Source organism: Podarcis cretensis (genome assembly GCF_951804945.1).
Source record: "Podarcis cretensis genome assembly, chromosome: 17".
In the NCBI taxonomy this organism is placed as follows: domain Eukaryota; kingdom Metazoa; phylum Chordata; class Lepidosauria; order Squamata; family Lacertidae; genus Podarcis; species Podarcis cretensis.
In genome coordinates, this window is record NC_137187.1 from 31821925 (window position 1) to 31843060 (window position 21136).

Genomic DNA, 21136 nt, shown 5'->3' on the forward strand with positions numbered 1-21136 from the left:
CCTGGGTTCAGATTATAAACAGATGTTGGTGAAGGGAGCTTCTCCCTTCATCTCTCTGCCCACGTAGCAATGAGAGGAGAAACGGCAAGCAACGGCACTGAGTGATTTCAGTTTTACACCACCATCTTTTGTGTGCCAACTCACATATAAGAATAACAGTTTTTAAGATGGGAGTCTAATTAAGGAGCTTGCCTTTCTTTCACTTTTTATTTAATAAAATAAAATTTAAAAATCCAAACATCTAAGGCAACTAGGATTCCTAGCCAGGACAGGTATGCTGTAAATTCAATCAATAACAAAAATACTGTATCCCTATTGCTACATATTATACCAAACAGAGTGAAAGGAAGGAATAATAATAATAATGTAATAGCCTGCATTCCTTTTCTTGTTAGCACATGCGTGAGCGCACACACACACAAACTGCAACCAAAGTGGTCTCCCTTTGAAATCTCACCATATTCTGCTACAAAGATCTCTCTTGTTGAATCCTGACGTGCAAAAAGTAAACTTCCAACTGCTATGATGTACTGTCCTTCGGCTGCTTCAGAGGCCAGAGGAAAAGACAGGTCCACAAAGCCATTTTGAGGCTTCACGTCCACCCACTGGCCTATTCGGTTATCATTAGGATCCTGGGCACAGGGATAAGACCAAAAAGACTGTGATGTTTGTGTGGTTTGTAACATCACAAAAGCAGTCAAATACATTTCCTGTTTGCCCAGAGCGGAAACACAGGGGAATGTTGCTCCAGCCAGGAGGACTTCCTGTCACACCTGGTCTGGAGCATCCTCTCCCTGTATGTGACCAGGTAGATGGGTGTGACCTTCTGAGACCCCATAAAAGGGCTGGTCACACAGCCCTCTTTCCCTTGATGCTCTTCCTCTTGTACTATCTTAATACTTTTTGCTGTGTGCTGGCTCTCGGCCAACAGCACATGGGCTCTTTCCTCACAAGAGGATGAACCCACACTTTTCTCTGTATCTGTAACTACAAGCTAAAGCCTGCCTTCAGGATCACACTGTGGACTGAAGGTGAGTAAACCTTATCATTACTTTAAAAGAAGATAGTAATCGTTGTCGTCGTTTTAAGAGGGAACAAATGGGGATTTACCAGGAACAAATCCAATCCAGACAAGCCAGACTGTATTGCTTAACTCAAGTGATTCTCACGAATCCAATCCATTAGCTTCCTGCTATGTACATGGTAATGCTACAAGCTCACTAGCGTGAGTGAGGAAGGATAATATTAATCAATATATCCTCTTCTATTGTCCTCAACATTCCCACAGTTCATTCACTTGGCAGCAGTCATCAGCAATACTGAGGCTGTGCCCCAACAGAGCACTGTGCAAGTGGCCCACAAAAGTCGACATACCGTATTTATCCGTGTATAAGACGCCCCCATGTATAAGACGCCCCCTGCTTTGGGGTACCGCAAATTTAGAAAATGGGCATATGCACTATCCGTGTATAAGACGCCCCCACATTTTAACCTTATTTTAAAGTAAAAAAAACCCTAGTCTTATACACAGAAAAGTACGGTACTGTTTTTTCAGTCAGCATCTTTCTTGATATTCTGCCGCTTACCGTCTATGCCGGCGGAAGGGGCTTGGGGGAAAAATATCCTCGCCGTGGGTTTGCTACCTTGCTTGTTTTTGCACCCGCAATCATTTCCCTTCCATTCCACTACTCTGTTGCTGCGATCTTTATCAGCTCCATTCCTTTACCCACCAGATCCCAATATCTGTAGCTATATGACGGACTGACAATTATTATTATCTGCTATGGCACCCACTTCTGAGTGTACCCACAACACTCCCTCCTCTGCGAAGGGGCAGAAAGCAAAACTCATGCAAAGGGGTTTTATCTCCTGGGAACTGTGAAGGAGTGAGAAGAGAGCTGTCACAGAGGGAAGATGCTATTTAATATTGTTGCATAATGCACTCTGCAAAAAAAACAACATGGAAGGGACAGTATTGCATACCGTATTTCACCGCATAATGGTCACATTTTTCCTTTGCAAACAAAGGGGGGGTGCAACCATTACATGAGGGAAAAACCTGGTGACCATGTAGGGTTGCCATATGTCTGGAATTTCCTGGACATAGCCTGGATTTGGCCGTTGGAAACAGTGCTGATGGAATACAAGTGAGGTCCCAATCAAAGAAGAATTTAATCATCTTAAATTGATGGAATATGTGCAGCTTGCAGATTTAACATACAGAATAAGAGAAGAAGAATAATATACGTTTAAAGAAGACTGGAAAGTGTTTACTGATTATTTGGGTGAAAGTTAAGTACATTTAAAAACACTGGGACTGTTAAGATAAATTCAGCAGTGTAAATATGTTTTGATGGTGTAACAATGGATTACTGGATGGTTTAGTTCATGTTAAAATATGCAGGAATGTATGGTGTGCAAAATGAACCATGGAAAGAGAAGAAGGGAAGTCATTAATTTAAGGTTGTCCAAATGATTATCTTGATATGCAAATTAGAAAAACTTAAGAAAAACTATTTTTTTTAAAAAAGGAAACTGCTGAAATATCCGGGAAACATATGACAGCCCATGTCAGTAGTGTAGATTTTGGCAAATTTCCTTTAACAACAAAAAGCTTTGCCAAAACCAACTTTTGTGTCTGGATTTTCACCTTTTGAAATATAGCAACCCTACATGATGTGGTGAGGAAACAAGTTGATCCATGCCCAGGGCTGGATTTTGGTTTGATGAGGCCCTAAGCTATTCAAGGTAGTGGGACCCTTTATATGTCCAGCTGTCCTTTGTCAACAACAAATTGTCGCTGTTTTTTGTGTTGAATATATGCTATATGGTAATTTATGGACCTAATAAGTATCTAAAGCCATATGCACATAACAAAATACGTATTTTATCAAAGTACCTCCAGGGGTTTTCTTCCTTCAAATTGTTTTGGAGCCCCCAAGAGAGTGGAGCCCTAAGCTATGGCTTGTTTAGCTTATATGTAAATCCAGCACTGTCTGTGCCTTAATGTATCCACCATACAGTTTAGATCTTGTGGGAAGAAGCAAGTCTTGTGAGTCTCTTGTGCCTCACTCTCCCCTCTTGCTTCCTGCCTGCCCACCTCCATCTGTTGCCTTCGGCCAGGAAGAGCATGCGCGGTGAAAGTAGCCCTGCAACTATTATGTGGGGACTATTCTGGGACCATTTTGGGGGTCAGAAAAAGGAGGGAGCGACTATTACGGGGTGGCGACTTGGATGTGATTAAATACTGCACTTCCACACGGTTTGTTACTATAACAAATAATTCTCAGTCTCTCATATAGCTACAATTATTGGGATCTGTGTATAAATTTTGTAATTTATGATTCAACTGCTCTACCCCCCCCCCCCCGCCATCTTACATTTTATTGTGTAGACATGCAAAGAGGTCTCAAAAGGCATGGAGGTTGCGTTCTGGGTCAGTGTGCACGTGCGTGAAAGTGAAACTCCCCTTTCCACCCCCATTCCACCCCCACCCCACCCTTTTCGTGACATCTTTTATGACATTTCCAAGTCACTTCTGGATTTGGCACTGTGCGCGTGTGCACGTTGTGCACCAATCGGTCACGCCTAAAACGGCAATTGCCTGTACTTACAGTCAACTGTATAAAAGGGATCTGCAAAGAATGAAGGAGAGAGACAAGAGTCAGAAAGAGCACAAAATCAGCCTCGTGAGGAAAAGAATAGCCTCCAGTTCCCACAAAATTCTGCAAAGCCAGCAAAATAATTTAGATCAAGTGAACCTGCCTTGCGTAAACCAGTCGTTTCTGACCTGCTGCCCTCCATACATTTTGGACTACAATTCCCATCATCCCTAGCAAGGCCAACCTACCCATGAGGCAAGGTGACTGCCTCGGGTGACAGAATCCACCAGGCCAGCAGATCCCAATGTGGATCTTTCTTTCCCCCCCATTGTTCCTGTTGTAGATCTCCCCTCACGCTTTCTTCCTTGGTAAGGAAGGAGACGCCATTTTGGCCAGGTGCCATAATGTCTTGGACCAGAGAGGCAATGACAAGACCCTTCTGGTATGAATGTTTCTGCACAGACCTTGAATGGAAAGCCTTCGCTCCTTGTGATACCGGGAGTAATACTCACCGTTTCATCAATGGCCTTAAATTCTTCATCAAGCCTCACAATGCGAAACCTGACTAAAAAAAGCAAATGCATGCATGTTATTTGCTATTGAAAAGAATTTTTTAAAGAGTGGATGTCCTTCTGTCTTAGGCTCTGTCTTATTTGAGTTTCATTCTCTACTTCATGTTGCTGTATATTTTTTTTAAAAAAAGAAAACAGAAGTAGGTGCTAATCTTTAGTTTCCCCTTCACTTCTGTTTTTCCTGCTATGTTATTTGCAACATAGATTTTGCTTATGCTAATTTAGCTTGTGTGAGCTTATGTTCACCTGCAGATGATTAGGGTCTACTGTGGTTTAGCAGCTTAGCTTTTACAATGCTTATTGTAATAGTTTCACATCACCCCACCCCAAAAGATGAAACAGCTGCTTCAGTCACCTTCCAGGTTCTTCTGGCCAGTCATGCAGACCCTCCAAGTGTCCCTATTTTCCAGGGAAAGTCCCAGATTTACAGAAGCTACCCCCGTTTCTGATTTGATCCCAGAATGTTCTACTTTTCCTTAAGGTAAAGGTAAAGGGACCCCTGACCATTAGGTCCAGTCGTGACCGACTCTGGGGTTGCAGTGCTCATCTCGCTTTATTGGCCGAGGGAGCTGGTGTACAGCTTCTGAGTCATGTGGCCAGCATGACTAAGCCGCTTCTGGTGAACCAGAGCAGCGCACGGAAACGCCGTTTACCTTCCCACCAGAGTGGTACCTATTTATCTACTTGCACTTTGAAGTGCTTTTGAACTGCTAGGGTGGCAGGAGCAGGGACTGAGCAATGGGAGCTCATCCCGTCGTGGTGATTCGAACTGCCGACTTTCAGATCGGCAAGTCCTAGGCTCTGTGGTTTAACCCACAGTGCCACCCGTGTCCCTTATTTTTCCTTATGACATCCTTATTTTCATCAGAGAAATGTTGGAGGGTATGGATTTATGTGACCCCCCGAGCTAAGGAGATAAGTAACTACACAATTTTTAGAAGATATCTGAAGGCAGCCCTGTATAGGGAGGTTTTTTAATGTTTAATGTTTTATTATGTTTTTATATGTGTTGGTAGCTGCCCAGAGTACCTGGGGCAACACCATCAGATGGGTGGGGTATAAATAATAAAATTATTAGTAATATTATTATGGAATAAAGAAAAAGGTAAAGGGACCCCTGACAGTTAAGTCCAGTTGCGAATGACTCTGGGGTTGCGGCGCTCATCTCACTTTACAGGCTAAAGGAGCTGGCGTTTGTCCGCTCCGCAGACAGTTTTTCCGGGTCATGTGGCCAGCTTGACTAAACCGCTTCTGGCGCAACGGAACACCGACATTGCACTTTTTGGCATGCTTTCGAACTGCTAGGTTGGCAGGAGCTGGGACCAAGCAACGGGAGCTCACCCCGTCACGGGGATTCGAACCACCAACGTTTTGATCGGCAAACCCTAGGCTCAGTGGTTTAGACCACAGCGCCACCCGCGTCCCTTTATTATGGAATAGGACATCCCTATTTTCATCAGATAAATGTTGGGGGGTATGGTCATGCCTACCTGTCTCTCCAGGCTTGTAATAGGGCTTGTCTGGCTTTATAATATGCCTGACATAAGCGTCCTGAACCAGCACCTTCTTCCTTTCGATAAAGATGGTGTCACCCGCTCGTATTAGGACACGCACACTGGCCAATTCTTCCTTAACAACATAAAGGAGGGGGGGAAACTGTTTCAACAGCAGGAGGACTGAGAAGAGAAGCATATTTTGCAGCTGGAGAAGATACCAGAGCATCCATCCAAAATTGTGACCCTCTTTTCCCCAGGAAATAGGGAAACAAGATCAAAAATTCTTCCCTTTATTATCCACACACAAAAGCCTTCTTTGCTTCCCTCTCTGCCCAGACACACTGTGGTTTGTTCCTCCATCCTTGTCTCTGCCAACCCCATTTCCTCCCCTCCGCCTCACTTTGCCCTATTCCTCCCGAGTTGTTCATATAGTCTCTCCCTCTTCTGTTACGTGAATCCTTCCAGTGACCAGAATGAAGGAATGGTTGGAAGCAGCAGCAAAGACTTACGGGTGGTTCACGTAGTTCCACTGGCTTCTTCCTGGGAACAAAGGCTGGGACCTAAAGAGAAAGAAACTGATTGGTGGACGAAAAAGAAGGGAGAAAAGTAAAATTCACACAGAACTTCACCTGTGCCATAGAATCATAGAATTGTAGAGTTAGCAGAGACCCCGAGGGTCATCTAGCCCAGTCCCCTACAATGCAGGAATCACAACTATTGAACCTTAATCATATTACCGCAATCTAATTCAAAAATGCACCAAAATAAAATTCTAATACAGTGGTACCTCGGGTTACATATGCTTCAGGTTACAGACTCCGCTAACCCAGAAATAGTGCTTCAGGTTAAGAAATTTGCTTCAGGATAAGAACAGAAATCGTGCTGCAGTGGCAGCAGGAGGCCCCATTAGCTAAAATGGTGCTTCAGGTTAAGAACAGTTTCAGGTTAAGTACGGACCTCCGGAACGAATTAAGTACTTAACCCGAGGTACCACTGTACATTACTTGGCAGCGTTGGTTTTATTTTTAAAGGTACGCCTAGCTATTTTTGACCTCAGAACACGTTCAGATTGGTCCACAATAAATACATCCACATGAAACAGGCTTGTAAACAGGAACTTGCCTATTTGCCGAAGTGGTTCTGAGGATGTGTAACAATTACCATTTACTCTGGCTCCAACGTGCTCTAGCCACTTGTGTTTGAAACCGAGTAGACATGGCGTGAGCAGCAATCCATCTCAACCCTGTAATTCCTGAGAAATACTGCTGGTTGGTTTGCTTTCCCTCAAACCCACTTCCATCCAATTTAAAAAACATAAGCAACAGCTAAGCTGAGGGGGTGTAGATTTTCAACATCCATTCTGAATGCAGAAATAGATGATGGTTTCACTACACAGGAATTCACAGGTGGCTAGTCAGAGCTTTTTCTGTCCTTTCTCTTTTGGGCTATGGGTGTTTCCCCCAAACAACTTACACTGATATTTCATTAATTGAATTTATATCCGATCCTTCCTCCTGAAACAGCAAACACGTCCACATTTTTTAAAGCATCCTAAAACAGTTGGAACATTCTAACAGCCGTTGCAGTTAAAGATATGTAAAACATCTGTGAGGGCAGATGAGCTCATAACAATTGTCATGGGTTCAAAGCATTTGCGAACTTACTTGCAATAATAGCATAATATTCATAATATTCCCAGTACGTTTCTGAGCCCAATTCAAAGTGTTGGTGCCGACCTTTAAAGCCCTAAACAGCCTTGGCCCAGGATACCTGAAGGAGCGTCTCCACCCCCATCGTTCTGCCCGGACCCCGAGGTCCAACACCAAGGTCCATCTGACGGTTCCCTCACTGCGAGAAGTGAGGTTACAGGGAACCTGACAGAGGGCCTTCTCAGTAGTGGCGCCTGCCCTGTGGAACGCCCTCCCATCAGATGTCAAGGAAATAAACAACTATCTGACTTTTAGAAGATACCTGAAAGCAACCCTGTATCGGGAAAATTTTAATGTCTAATGTTTTACAAAAAAAATTGTGTTGTAAGCTGCCCAGAGTGGCTGGGGAAACCCAGCCGGATGGACAGGGAATACATAATAAACTTATGATTATGATTATGATTATGATTATGATTATGATTATGATTATGATTATTATATTGCTGGAACCTCGACCGGACACTGATATGACTATTTCCACAGATAAACTGTTGCCCCTGCAATATTATCTCTCACCTACCCTGCCCCCACTTCTTGCCATAGGTTTACATGGGTTGGACTGGGGCAACTCGCCATACAACCATGGCACCAACTCACGTGGTGTGTTGTACTAAGCCTTAGGGGGGTTCACTGCAGGGATGGCAATCTCTACCATAGCTAGTGTGCTGCCTTGTTCCGTCCTTCACTGTGACCCGCTGCCCTTATCTAGCTAAGAAGCGAGAGCATCTTCTACTGAGTGGCTTGCAAGGGATGAAACTTGCCTGGAAGCTGATGCATTCGTGGGTCCCTGGCTTCTCCACATCCTTCTCCAGCAGGGTGTGGTTCTGCAACGTCATCTCTAATGTCACCACCACGTGGGCCGTCTCTGGCAGGGACATCAGTTGCACACAAAACTTTTCTGTATTGGGATGGCGGATGATTGCAGGGAAAGCCACCAGATAGCGGCTGTGAGAGAAAAGAGGGGGGGGGCATCCTATGATCTGTAAGGCCTTTCCTGACAGATTTGGAGAAATTGTACTTTAGCAGTTGTTGCAAAGTTGCTCTGTGGGATCCAGACAATTTTAATTAAGTTATTTTATTTTTTAAAAAAATATTAGTTTTATATTATTTTATACATAACATGGGTGGCACTGTGGGTAAAACCACAGAGCCCAGGACTTGCCGATCAGAAGATCGGCGGTTCGAATCCCCGCGATGGGGTGAGCTCCCGTTGCTCGGTCCCTGCTCCTGTCAACCTAGCAGTTCGAAAGCACATCAAAGTGCAAGTAGATAAATAGGTACCGCTCCAGCGGGAAGGTAAACGGCATTTCCGTGCACTGCTCTGGTTTGGCAGAAGCGGCTTAGTCCTGCTGGCCACATGACCCAGAAGCTGTACACCGGCTCCCTCGGCCAGTAAAGCAAGATGAGCGCCGCAACCCCAGAGTCGGCCACGACTGGACCTAATGGCCAGGGGTCTCTTTACCTTTATACATAATAACTTTAACAATTTCAAATCATAAAAAGAAAAAGTTCTTTCGAACCTTCAGACCTCCTCCCTTCCCTCCATGGGTTCCATTTCCCCCCAAAAATATTCTTTTTCTTTTACCGTTATCCATCTGTTATATAATCGTGGATACCAAAGTTCATTTCACATTACAAGTGTCATTGTATCCCTGCCAAGATTTTAATTAAGTTATAGTCCCTTATCGGGGGGGGGGGGGAGGACATTTCTCAGTAATTGCTAACGCCTGTTGGCCGAACAATAAACTGAAGCAAACAAACAAAACAACCTAAAATAAAAAACTTTTTTTGTCACTGTATGAGGGATGCAGTTCTCCTGGGCAGCTGCAGGGTGTGGCAGATAAATTAGAATTATAGAATTGGAATTAGAGTTCGAAGGGACCCTGATGATCATCTAGACCAGGAGTAGTCAACCTTTTTATACCTACTGCCTACTAATCCATCTTTCCTGATGGTAAAATTTCCTTACTGCCCACCAGCCTCAATGGAAGGAGGATTCAGCTTGTGCCGTAGAGAACCCCCTACCGCCCACCTAGAATCCTGAAACACCCACTAGTGGGCGGTAGGGACCGGGTGGACAACCCCTGATCTAGACTAACTCCCCAAAATGCAGGAATACGCAGCTGTCCCATACAGGGATCAAACCTGCAACCCTGGTGTTATCAGCATCATGCCCTAACCACCTGAGCTCAGCTTAAAGGTTAGGCATGAGGGAAAGTTACAAAATTGGGGCAGGAGATTAGTTTAGATTATGTATGGTGTGGGTAAAGTTTTCTCCCTCTCTCCTAGAACCCAGCGGAGCTGAATGTTGCAAGAAATAACTCCCCACAGCATGCAGTTAAGCTATGGAATTAGCTCCAGCAACAAGCAGACTTCTATGTCATTGAATGGAAATTGTTTCTGAGTAAACGTGCATAAAACAGAGCTGCATGCCTGGTAACAGAATACCTGGAGGTTCTCCATTCAAAGCAATTCAACAAGTCAGTTTAAACCCAGTGCCTGAAAGTGCTCTAAAATCTGCCTCCGTGCAGAAGATAACCTGAGCCAGTGCGACCCACATTTGCAAAGGGAGCTCAGAATTGTCACTCTCTGCCCCATGCGCCCATCTGCATTCTTTTTTAAAAGTTTTTTTTATACTTTCCAAATTTATACATCCCATTATCTTTACAATCCATTTCACATTTCAAAATTTGATTCCCTCCCCCCCTTTCTGCGGTTCCTTAAATTTATTTTTTCATATCTTCTGCATATCCAAATTCATTTAAGTTACTCATTTAATTATCTACTATAAATAAATAGATACTCTCATGAAACTGCAGGTTATTACAATAACCCTGCTAATGTTTTTATCTGTTTACAATTTATCTGCAAATATTCAATAAACCATTTCCATTCATTTATAAAGAGTTAGTTATCTTGATTTCTTATTCTTTAGGTAAGTTTTGCCATTTCCTCATATTCCTTAGGTTTTTGTGCCCGTCTGCACTCCTATTCCACTATGAAACTGGCTGAGCAAAGAGAAATGGAAAATTAAAATCTTACGGGTCCGATATGACTGGAGCTGTGAGTGAGAGTACAGTCAAGGCACAGAGGAGTGGGGCTGCCCCCATGGCTGAGCTGTGATGGGCAGAACAGGCTGGTTCTCCAGACACCCAGCACTGGAGATGCAGAGATCTAAATACCCTCCTAGTGATCCCTTCGTGGGTCCACCCCTGTATTTACTGTATTTACTTTGCTAAGTAATCAACGTCCTCTCCAATGTCTCCTGCCCCCGCTGTGACTACATGACAACAGGGCAGCATAATGCAGCTAATACAGCCGATAATTTCTTGTCAATAGGGCATTGCGAAAAATTTGGTGCAGTTTGACTTTGAGATGCATCTGAATTGAGCCATGCAAAGGGCAGCATGCAGAGAGACTCATGGAATATCTGTGACATGGATACGCCATTTACCTTCCTGCTGCAGCAGTACCTATTTATCTACTCGCACTAGCGTGCTTTCGAACTGCTAGGTTGGCAGGAGCTGGGACAGAGCAACGGGAGCTCACCCCGTCGCGGGGATTCAAACCGCTGACCTTCCAACTGGCAAGCCCAAGAGGCTCAGTGGTTTAGACCACAGCGCCACCCACTTGCTAGAATACGGCAAAAATAGTGTTGGAGCAGAACAAACAATGTACAGTATTTGACGAGAAGAGAAGAAGAAGAGTTTGGACTTGATATCCCGCTACCCGAAGGAGTCTCAAAGTGGCTAACATTCTCCTTTCCCTTCCTCCCCCACAACAAACACTCTGTGAGATGAGTGGGGCTGAGAGACTTCAGAGAAGTGTGACCAGCCCAAGGTCACCCAGCAGCTGCATGTGGAGGAGCGGGGAAGCGAACCCGGTTCACCAGATTAGGAGACTACCACTCTTAACCACCACACCACCCTGGCAAGGAGCAGCCCCTCCACCACCAAGCCCTTACTTAGAACCAAGAGAGAGGGTGTCTGTACAGTTAAACTGGGCTGTTGTAGTTCAAGGGACATAGAGATTTGTTTTTCCCTGTGTTACATGCTTTCCTGAGAACTACCAGTCTCCTTATTCAAAGGAGGAGGGAGGGGGAAAGAGTCACGAATGCAGATCCCAGGGACAATGGAAGCAGTGCTGCTGGAAGGACTTACAGGATAGATAGATAGATAGATAGATAGATAGATAGATAGATAGATAGATAGATAGATAGATAGATAGATTAGATAGATAGATAGATAGATAGATAGATAGATAGATAGATAGATAGATGATAGATAGATAGATAGATAGATAGATAGATAGATAGATAGATAGATAGATGATAGATAGATATAGATATAGATTCTATTTTCAGTTATGTGTACATAAGGATGTGCTGTTTTGAGGAACAACAGAAAAGCCACCAGTAGTTATTTCAGATATAGCATATTTACTTGAGTCTAATGCACACCTTTTTTGCCAAATTAGGCTGCGAAAAATCGGGTGAACATTAGATTTGATGGTGCATTAGACTTGAGTAAATATAGAACTTGCATCTGAATAAACATGACTGGGATTGTGCATTGCTGTCCTTCTGGAAATATGGTATGTCCTTTCAACTCCAGAATGTAAGGGAACATCTGCCTGAAAACTACCTACCGGACTTTTCCGTGTATAAGACTAGGTTTTTTCCAATAAAGATCATGCTAAAAAGTGGGGGTGTCTTATACATGGGTAGTGCATAGCATAGCACGTTTGATTGGTTGCTGCCATGGCTGTCAATGGCTTTTGTGCATGTTATTGGTTGCTGTGTGGGTGGTGCTGACTGGGCGACACTGTGGCAATTTGCAGCCTCTGCTGGCTTGGGGATAGATAAGAGACGGATTTAGCGGTGCATGCTGGTGAGCGATTGTCAGCATAAAAAGCTCAACAACTCTGGGCAATTCTCTGCAAAAAAGATCAACAACTTTGTGCCATCTCACCCCATTTTCTAAATTTGAGTCCCCCAAAATACATGGGGCGTCTTATACATGGGGCGTATTACAGACGAAAAAGTATGGTACATTTCAGGTTTGGGAATCAAAATCAAGGGATAAAAATGTTGGGGTGAGGGAAATCCAGCACGACATAACTTCCTGACCTGTGCATTTCATCCCACAAAAATCAGCAGTAACTGCAGGCACGTTTACTCTCAGCCTGCTGTTTATGGAAGTTTGAGTAAGGATCCGGGATCTATGTGACTGTATGTCTTGGAACAGATTTAGAAATGTGAACTTTATACTTGCTGAGAAGGACAGTTAAACATAGTTGGAAAGTACAATGGGTCAGTGACTCCCAGTCACTATATCAAGATTGTCATCAAGGTGAAGCCTTCAGGTTCAATCCCCCATAGATGTTTCAAAAAGCTTTGATTAAGTCCCTCACAGCAGGCTCCTATAGAAACATTAGCATTTACAGACTGAGGGCCAGTCTTCTGACAGACAGGAAGCTGGTTGGGGATCCAGAAACAGATGGTCGGAAGAGTTAAAATGGAACAAACAGGAGTGTTCCAAGTAGAGGTACCAACTTGAATAAAATATTCAGTGGAGCCAGGAAAGCCTTGCCCTGCATAATCAATCACAGGTGCACACCACTTGAATGGCAATGCCCATCAACTTTGGGGGGGCAGCCCCTTCAAATATTTTATTGGGTGGGAGCAAAGGGACCTTGGCCCCCTAGGAGTCAGCTCCTATGGTTACAAGGAAATAAAGATAGTTGGAAGGCAGAACAGGGAATAGGGATTGAGCCTGGGCTGGATGGGGGGGTCACACTGCAGACACAGGTTTGCAGTTTAGATGTGCTCCTAGATGCCCAGGTCTCTGTGGTGGCCAGGAGGGCATTTGCACAGTTATAAAGCTAGTGTGGCAACTGCGCCCCTTCCTTGAGATGTCTGATTTGGCCGCAGTAAAACACACTTTAATTGCATCCCATTTGGTGTACATTTTCAAACGTCTCGAAAGCCGAGAGCTTTGGTTTCTGAATGCCGAAACCTGGAAGTAAATGCTTCGGTTTTCAAACATTTTGGAAGTCGAACAGTCTTTTGGTATGGATTACAGTGGTACCTTGGTTTACAACCATAATCCATTCCGGAGGTCCGGTTGTAAACCAAAACAGGTTGTAACCCAAGGCGCACTTTCGCTAGTGGGGCCTCCAAAAAAAAAATGGGTTGTAATCCAAAAAAAGGGACACACACTTCCGGGTTTGACGTGGTTGTAATCCACAACAGTTGTAATCCAAAACGGTTGCAAACCAAGGTACCACTGTGCGAGATTCCAGGTGCATACCCAGGATTCTTGTTTCCTTTTGAAAATGAGGCACAACAGAGACTGTGGTGTCTTTATGGCATATGGTTTATTTACACATATAGACAACCTGAGCCTATGAAGGAGGGGCTCCAAGAGGGTCTTGTTTCTCTCATAGTTGCAGCCTTGGATTCAAACAGGAATCAAATATTGTGCTCTGCTTCTCTGGCTTTCCAGCTTGCAGGGTTTTTTGTTGTCGCATCCAGCTGCTAGCTCACATAACCCATAACCCTCTAAGCCCTAGTTCTTCACATTGCTCCCTGACTCTCTCTCTCTCTGTGTAGGTCACATCAGTGATTCCCTAAACTCTGGCTTTATCTGTTGATCCCTTGACCCTTTGTTCTCTTAATGGCTCCATCTCCCAGGTGATTACCATAACATAGGAAGGTTGTTGTTTATTGTTGTTGTTTAGTCCTGTCCAACTCTTCATGACCCCATGGACCAGAGCACACCAGGCACTTCTATCTTCCACTGCCTCCCGCAGTTTGGTCAAACTCAGATTAGTAGCTTCAGGAACACTGTCCAACCATCTCGTCCTCTGTCGTCCCCTTCTCCTTGTGCCCTCAATCTTTCCCAACATCAGGGTCTTTTCCAGGGAGTCTTCTCTTCTCATGAGGTGGCCAAAGTATTGGAGCCTCAGCTTCAGGATTTCTCCTTCCCAATAGGAAGGTAGCCTGGCTTACATAGCTTTGTTTAGATTTTAGCACCTGCTGGATCCAGGGATCCACAAACTCATAACATTCTGGTAGGGTGAAACAAGCCACAATCTTGAGTTCAGACTAAGGCTGTGTACACATGTCTGTTTCCTCCAGCTAGCCCTGGTGTCTGAAGCCGATGTCAGCTACAATCCATCGCTATCCTGCAGTTCCTTGAGAACTACCGTTGTCTGATGTGTTTCCCTCAAATCAGCTTCCATCTGATTTGAAAACATAAGCCACATGCATTTCAGAAAAGCTGAGGTGTGTTCATTGGAGACTGCCGTTGCATAGGAGCTGGTGGGTTTGGAAGTATGGGGGGAGGTAAATTGGATGAAGACATCTGTACATGCAAATTTGACTTGAAAGTGAGGGAAAACGATCTCACTGTGTTCTAAGCTGGTAATGTGTACAGAGCCGTGGGTTGGCCCTTCATGGTTTGTTTACCACAGTTCATCTACCTTTCTGGGTAAATTTGCAAACCAGAGAAACTGTCTTGGGCCCCACACAACACTGCAGCCAACAACACACCACAAACTATTATTCTGGCCACAACAAAATGGTTCTTTCAAGCCTAGTTTCAGTGAGGGGAATTGTGTGAGGGGAAATGCAGCCATGACAAGCTGCACCTGCAGAAATTCCCTCTTCTACACAACTGTCAAAGGTGCAGGGAGAGGGGCCTGTCCTGTTCTGCACCTGACCACCCTACTTTTGATCCCAAAATTGATTAATTTTTATACCCTGCCTTTTCCCCTGACAGGGACTCAAGGCAGCTTACAGATAAAAATAAGAACTGCTTAAAAAACCGTTTAAGCATAATTGAAACTATCTATCTATATGTAAATGGGACGCAGGTGGCGCTGTGGGTTAAAGCCTCAGTGCCTAGGGCTTGCCGATCGAAAGGTCGGCGGTTCGAATCCCTGCGGCGGGGTGCGCTCCCGCTGCTCGGTCCCAGCGCCTGCCAACCTAGCAGTTCGAAAGCACCTCCGGGTGCAAGTAGATAAATAGGGACCGCTTACCAGTGGGAAGGTAAACGGCGTTTCCGTGTGCGACTCTGGCTCGCCAGAGCAGCGATGTCATGCTGGCCACGTGACCCGGAAGTGTCTCCGGACAGCGCTGGCCCCTGGCCTCTTAAGTGAGATGGGCGCACAACCCCAGAGTCTGTCAAGACTGGCCCGTACGGGCAGGGGTACCTTTACCTTTACCTTTATCTATATGTAAAACCTATGAAAAAACCATACAATAGTTGGAAGGACCTCAAGGAAGGACCCAGTCTAGTTTGTCTAGGGAGGGAGTTTCTCAGCCTGGGAGCAGCCACCGAGGAGGCCCTCTCTCCCGTCCCCACCAAGCATACCTGTGAGGGTGGCAGGACTGAGAGAAAGGCCTCCCCTGATGATCTCAGGACCTGGGCAGGTTCGTGTGAGGGAATACGGCCTGAGAGCTTGGATGGCTACATAGGTCATAACCTTTGAATTGAGCCTGAAAACAAACCTGTAGCCAGTGGAGCTATTGTAACAAGAGATATGTCTGCTCCCTACAACTAGCCCTGGTCAAAACTTTGGCTGCAGCTCTTTTCAAACTTTTCAAAATTCAGCCCCAAACAGAGTGCAATTCAGTACAGTGGTACTTCGGTTCTCGAACCTACGGTGGTACCTTGGTTTGCAACCGTTTTGGATTACAGCTGTTTTGGATTACAACCACATCAAACCCAGAAGTGTGTGTCCCTTTTTTTGGATTACAACCCTTTTTTTTTTTTTGGAGGCCCCGCTGGCGAAAGTGTGCCTTGGGTTACAACCTGTTTTGGTTTACAACCGGACCTCTGGAATGGATTATGGTTGTAAACCAAGGTACCACTGTAATCCATTCCAAAATACTGTTCAACTTCCAAAATGTTTGAAAACCGAAGCATTTACTTCCAGGTTTCGGCATTCAGAAACCAAAGCTCTCAGCTTCCGAGATATTTGAAAACCGAGGTACCGCTGTACTCCAAATGGGATGCAATTAAAGTGTGTTTTTTGAAACATCTATGGGGGATTGAACCTGAAGGCTTCACCTTGATGTCAATCTTGATATAGTGACTGGGAGTCACTGACCCATTGTACTTTCCAACTATGTTTAACTGACCTTCTCAGCAAGTATAAAGTTCACATTTCTAAATCTGTTCCAAGACATACAGTCACATAGATCCCGGATCCTTACTCAAACTTCCATAAACAGCAGGCTGAGAGTAAACGTGCCTGATGTTACTGCTGATTTTGTGGGATGAAATGCACAGGTCAGGAAGTTATGTCAAGTGCTGGATTTCCCTCACCCCAACATTTTTATCCCTTGATTTTGATTCCCAAACTGGAAATGTACCATACTTTTCCATGTATAACACGCCCCCATGTATAAGATGCCCCCTATTTGGGGGGACTCAAATTTAGAAAATGGGGTGAGATGGTCAAACTTGTTGACTTGTTGATCTTTTTTGCAGAGGACACACGCACCGCTAAATTCACCTCTCGTCTGTCCCCAAGCCAGCAGAGGCTGCAAATTGCCACAGCACCAGGGTTGCAGGTTTGATCCCTGTACGGGACAGCTACATATTCCTGCATTTTGGGGAATTAGTCTAGATCAGGGGTTGTCCACCTGGTCCCTACCGCCCACTAGTGGGTGTTTCAGGATTCTAGGTGGGCGGTAGGGGGTTCGCCTCATTCCCCAACCTTGGGCCTCCAGCTGTTTTTGGACTGCAATTCCCATCATCCTTGACCACTGGTCTTGCTAGCGAGGGATGATGGGAGTTGTAGTCCAAAAACAGCTGGAGGCCCAAGGTTGGGGAACACTGCGAGTCTACGGCACAAGCTGAATCCTCCTTCCATTGAGGCTGGTGGGCGGTAAGGAAATTTTACCATCAAGAAAGATGGATTAGTAGGCAGTAGGTATAAAAAGGTTGACTACCCCTGGTCTAGATGATCATCAGGGTCCCTTCCAGCTCTAATTCTTCCAACTCTAATTCCAATTCTATAATTCTAATTTATCTGCCACACCCTGCAGCTGCCCAGGAGAATTGAATCCCTTACCCAATGACAAAAAAAGTTTTTTTTATTTTAGGTTGTTTTGTTTGTTTGCTTCAGTTTGTTGTTTGGCCAAAGGCCTTAGCAATTACTGAGTAATGTCCCCCCCCCGCCCCCGATAAGGGACTATAACTTAATTAAAATCTTGGCAGGGATACAATGACACTTGTAATGTGAAATGAACTTTGGTATCCATAATTATATAACAGATGGATAACGGTAAAAGAAAAAGAATATTTTTGGGGGGAAATGGAACCATGGAGGGAAGGGAGGAGGTCTGAAGGTTCGAAAGAACCTTTTCTTTTTATGATTTGAAATGGTTAAAGTTATTATGTATAAATGTAAAGAGACCCCTGACCATTAGGTCCAGTCATGGCCGACTCTGGGGTTGCGGTGCTCATCTCACTTTACTGGCCGAGGGAGCCGGCGTACAGCTGTGGCCAGCATGACTAAGCTGCTTCTGGTGAACCAGAACAGCGCACGGAAACGCCGTTTACCTTCCCGCTGGAGCGGTACCTATTTATCTACTTGCACTTTGACGTACTTTCGAACTGCTAGGTTGGCAGGAGCAGGGACCGAGCAACGGGAGCTCACCCCGTCGCGGGGATTCAAACCGCCGACCTTCTGATCGGCAAGTCCGAGGCTCTGTGGTATAAATTATATATATAAATTAATGTAAAACTAATAATTTTTTAAAAAATAAAATAACTTAATTAAAATTGTCTGGATCCCACAGAGCAACTTTGCAACAACTGCTAAAGTACAATTTCTCCAAAACTGTCAGGAAAGGCCTTACAAATCATAGGATGCCCCCCTCTCTTTTCTCTCATAGCCGCTATCTGGTGGCTTTCCCTGCAATCATCCGCCATCCCAATACAGAAAGGTTTTGTGTGCAACTGATGTCCCTGCCAGAGACGGGCCACCTGACAGTGACGTGAACCACACTCCAGCAGGGTGTGGTTCTTCAATGTCAATTGAAGAACCACACCCTGCTGGAGAAGGATGTGGAGAAGCCAGGGACCCACGAATGCATCAGCTTCCAGGCAAGTTTCATGCATTGCAAGCCACTCAGTAGAAGATGCTCTCGCTTCTTAGCTAGATAAGGGCAACGGGTCACAGTGAAGGACGGAACAAGGCAGCACACTAGCTATGGTAGAGATTGCCATCCCTGCAGTGAACCCCCCCCCCTAAGGCTTAGTACAACACACCACGTGAGTTGGTGCCATGATTGTATGGCGAGTTGCCCCAGTCCAACCCATGTAAACCTACGGCAAGAAGTGGGGGCAGGGTAGGTGAGAGATAATATTGCAGGGGCAACAGTTTATCTGTGGAAATAGTCATATCAGTGTCCGGTCGAGGGTCCAGCAATATAATAATCATAATCATAATCATAATCATAATCATAATCATAATCATAATTTTATTATGTATACCCTGTCCATCCGGCTGGGTTTCCCCAGCCACTCTGGGCGGCTTACAACACATAAAAAATTGTAAAACATTAGACATTAAAATTTTCCTGATACAGGGTTGCTTTCAGGTATCTTCTAAAAGTCAGATAGTTGTTTATTTCCTCGACATCTGATGGGAGGGTGTTCCACAGGGCGGGTGCCACTACCGAGAAGGCCCTCTGCCTGGTTCCCTGTAACTTCACGTCTCGCAGTGAGGGAACCGTCAGATGGACCTTGGTGTTGGACCTCAGGGTCCGGGCAGAACGATGGGGGTGGAGACGCTCCTTTAGGTATACTGGGCCAAGGCTGTTTAGGGCTTTAAAGGTTGGCACCAACACTTTGAATTGGGCTCAGAAACGTACTGGGAATATTATGAATATTATGCTATTATTGCAAGTAAGTTCACAAATGCTTTGAACCCATGACAATTGTTATGAGCTCATCTGCCCTCACAGATGTTTTACATATTTTTAACTGCAACGGCTGTTAGAATGTTCCAACTTCCGGGTTGGCGCCCCCGGCAATGGCAGAGTTCCTCCGATTGGGAGGAACTTGCTCCATGGAAAGTTGGGTCTATACCGCCACGGCGAAGGCGGAGACCCATTGAAATCACAGGTGGAAGAAGCTTGTGAACCTGGGATTCGGCTGGCACCTTTTGCGCCTCCCCTACTCGCAGGGAAACCCTGTTTTTGGGAACCCTGTTTTGGGGAGCGACGTGGGGTGAGCGACGCGGTGCTTTGAATCGACCGCTTCTTTCATGGAGTGAAGCCACATTGCTGTTGCCGGAGAGCACTGACTTTTTCTTGTGGACAATTGGATTTTAAACAACAACCCATGAGTAAAACTGAAAATTGATCTTTAAATATCTTAATTTGGCATCGAATGGGGAAGGTTCAAAACAGGAAGTCCGCCTTCCCCTTTTGTAAATAGACTGAAGCAAAGAGCTTACAAGTAAATAGACTGAAGCAAAGAGCTTACAAGCCTTATGTAAAGGATTAAACTTCCATCGATTGAAATTATTAGACCCCCCCTTGGAAGCAGGAGAAGAGGGGGGAAATTTTGGACTGTGTATCCTGCAGGAGAGAGTGATTAAAATTAAATTACCACTGCTCTGAACCTGGGAACGGGCTCTCAGTGACTGATGTTTCAGAGTTCATTGACAGCGAAGAGAACGGATGTTGACAGTCAGTTAAATAAGAGAAATATATTGTTTCCATTGTCCGCTTCTGCGTTTAAAAGGGAGGAAAAGTATCTGAAAATTGAAACTATCTTTACTTTTTGATCTGTGTTGGAAAAGATTGATACAAGTGGAGACTGTTCCCCTCTAGAGGGAGCTTTTGAAACTGTTACAAGAGTGGAGCTGGGAAATCTCCAGCTGCTTGATAAGAACTGTGAGAACTAGAGATTGACCTTGGATATTCAAGAATGTCGACAGGAGAAGCCTTATGGACTGCATTTTCTAAGATAAGCCACTTGTTGGAACAGCTTCATAAAAAGATGGATGCTATGACTACTAAAATTGACATTTTGGAACCAAAAGTGAGCACCAATACAGAAATTATTCAGGATTTGGCACAGGAATCTATTTCAACAGGACAAATCGCTGAAAAGGAGAAGGAGAAAGTTGCTGTTGTCGAACCTAAAGTAATACAAGGGAGAGCCTTAGCCTTACAGAGGCAAATTGAGGACTACAAGTTGAGGCCCTTTATGATTGAGACTAGAAAACGTCAGATTTTGAAGATCGGAGCCTGGCCTGGACTAGAAAAGGAAAGTTGGAAAGATCCCTCTATGCAGGGATTAACTGACTTTTGGAATATGGACTTGGGTCAGGAGGAGATTGGAGTTCTGGGGGCCTTTGGATTTGGAGGAATTTTGAAACATGCCCGGAAATACTTTATGGATCCTAGTTTTAATTATGGAAATCTGGCTGACCTGTCGAGAAGGAATAAAAGTATCGTTGGATTGGAGTTTTCCCGAGATCTGCTCTTTAGCATCAAAGAATATGAAGAAGACTGGCAGAAGGGACGTGGAAAAGAGTTAAGAGCCTCGGACATAAGATCTCCAGGTTGATGGACTGTATGGAGTTGACGGAAGTGGCTGGTAGAGTCCGAGACTGGGGAGAGGAGATGGTGGAAGAAGATTGGAAATTTAAAGTCTATAGAAATATTGTAAAATTAATGAGTGATAGAAAAATGTTGGAAGGAAATTTTATGGCTTTAGCTGAAA

The 21136-nt window shown here is 44.7% G+C and overlaps 1 protein-coding gene across 1 annotated transcript in view; it reads right to left on the minus strand.

Annotated features, from left to right (window-relative positions):
* Nucleotides 1–21136, minus strand: part of LOC307206545 (alpha-2-macroglobulin-like protein 1) — an 83527-nt gene that overhangs the window by 40692 nt on the left and 21699 nt on the right. Inside the window, exons 3-8 of the mRNA XM_079959914.1 lie at nucleotides 8141–8324; nucleotides 6180–6230; nucleotides 5665–5803; nucleotides 4115–4167; nucleotides 3615–3635; nucleotides 458–632 (exon numbers count right to left, since the gene is read on the minus strand). Coding sequence (XP_079816040.1) covers nucleotides 458–632; nucleotides 3615–3635; nucleotides 4115–4167; nucleotides 5665–5803; nucleotides 6180–6230; nucleotides 8141–8324 — 623 coding nt within the window. The remainder of the gene's footprint in view (nucleotides 1–457; nucleotides 633–3614; nucleotides 3636–4114; nucleotides 4168–5664; nucleotides 5804–6179; nucleotides 6231–8140; nucleotides 8325–21136) is intronic.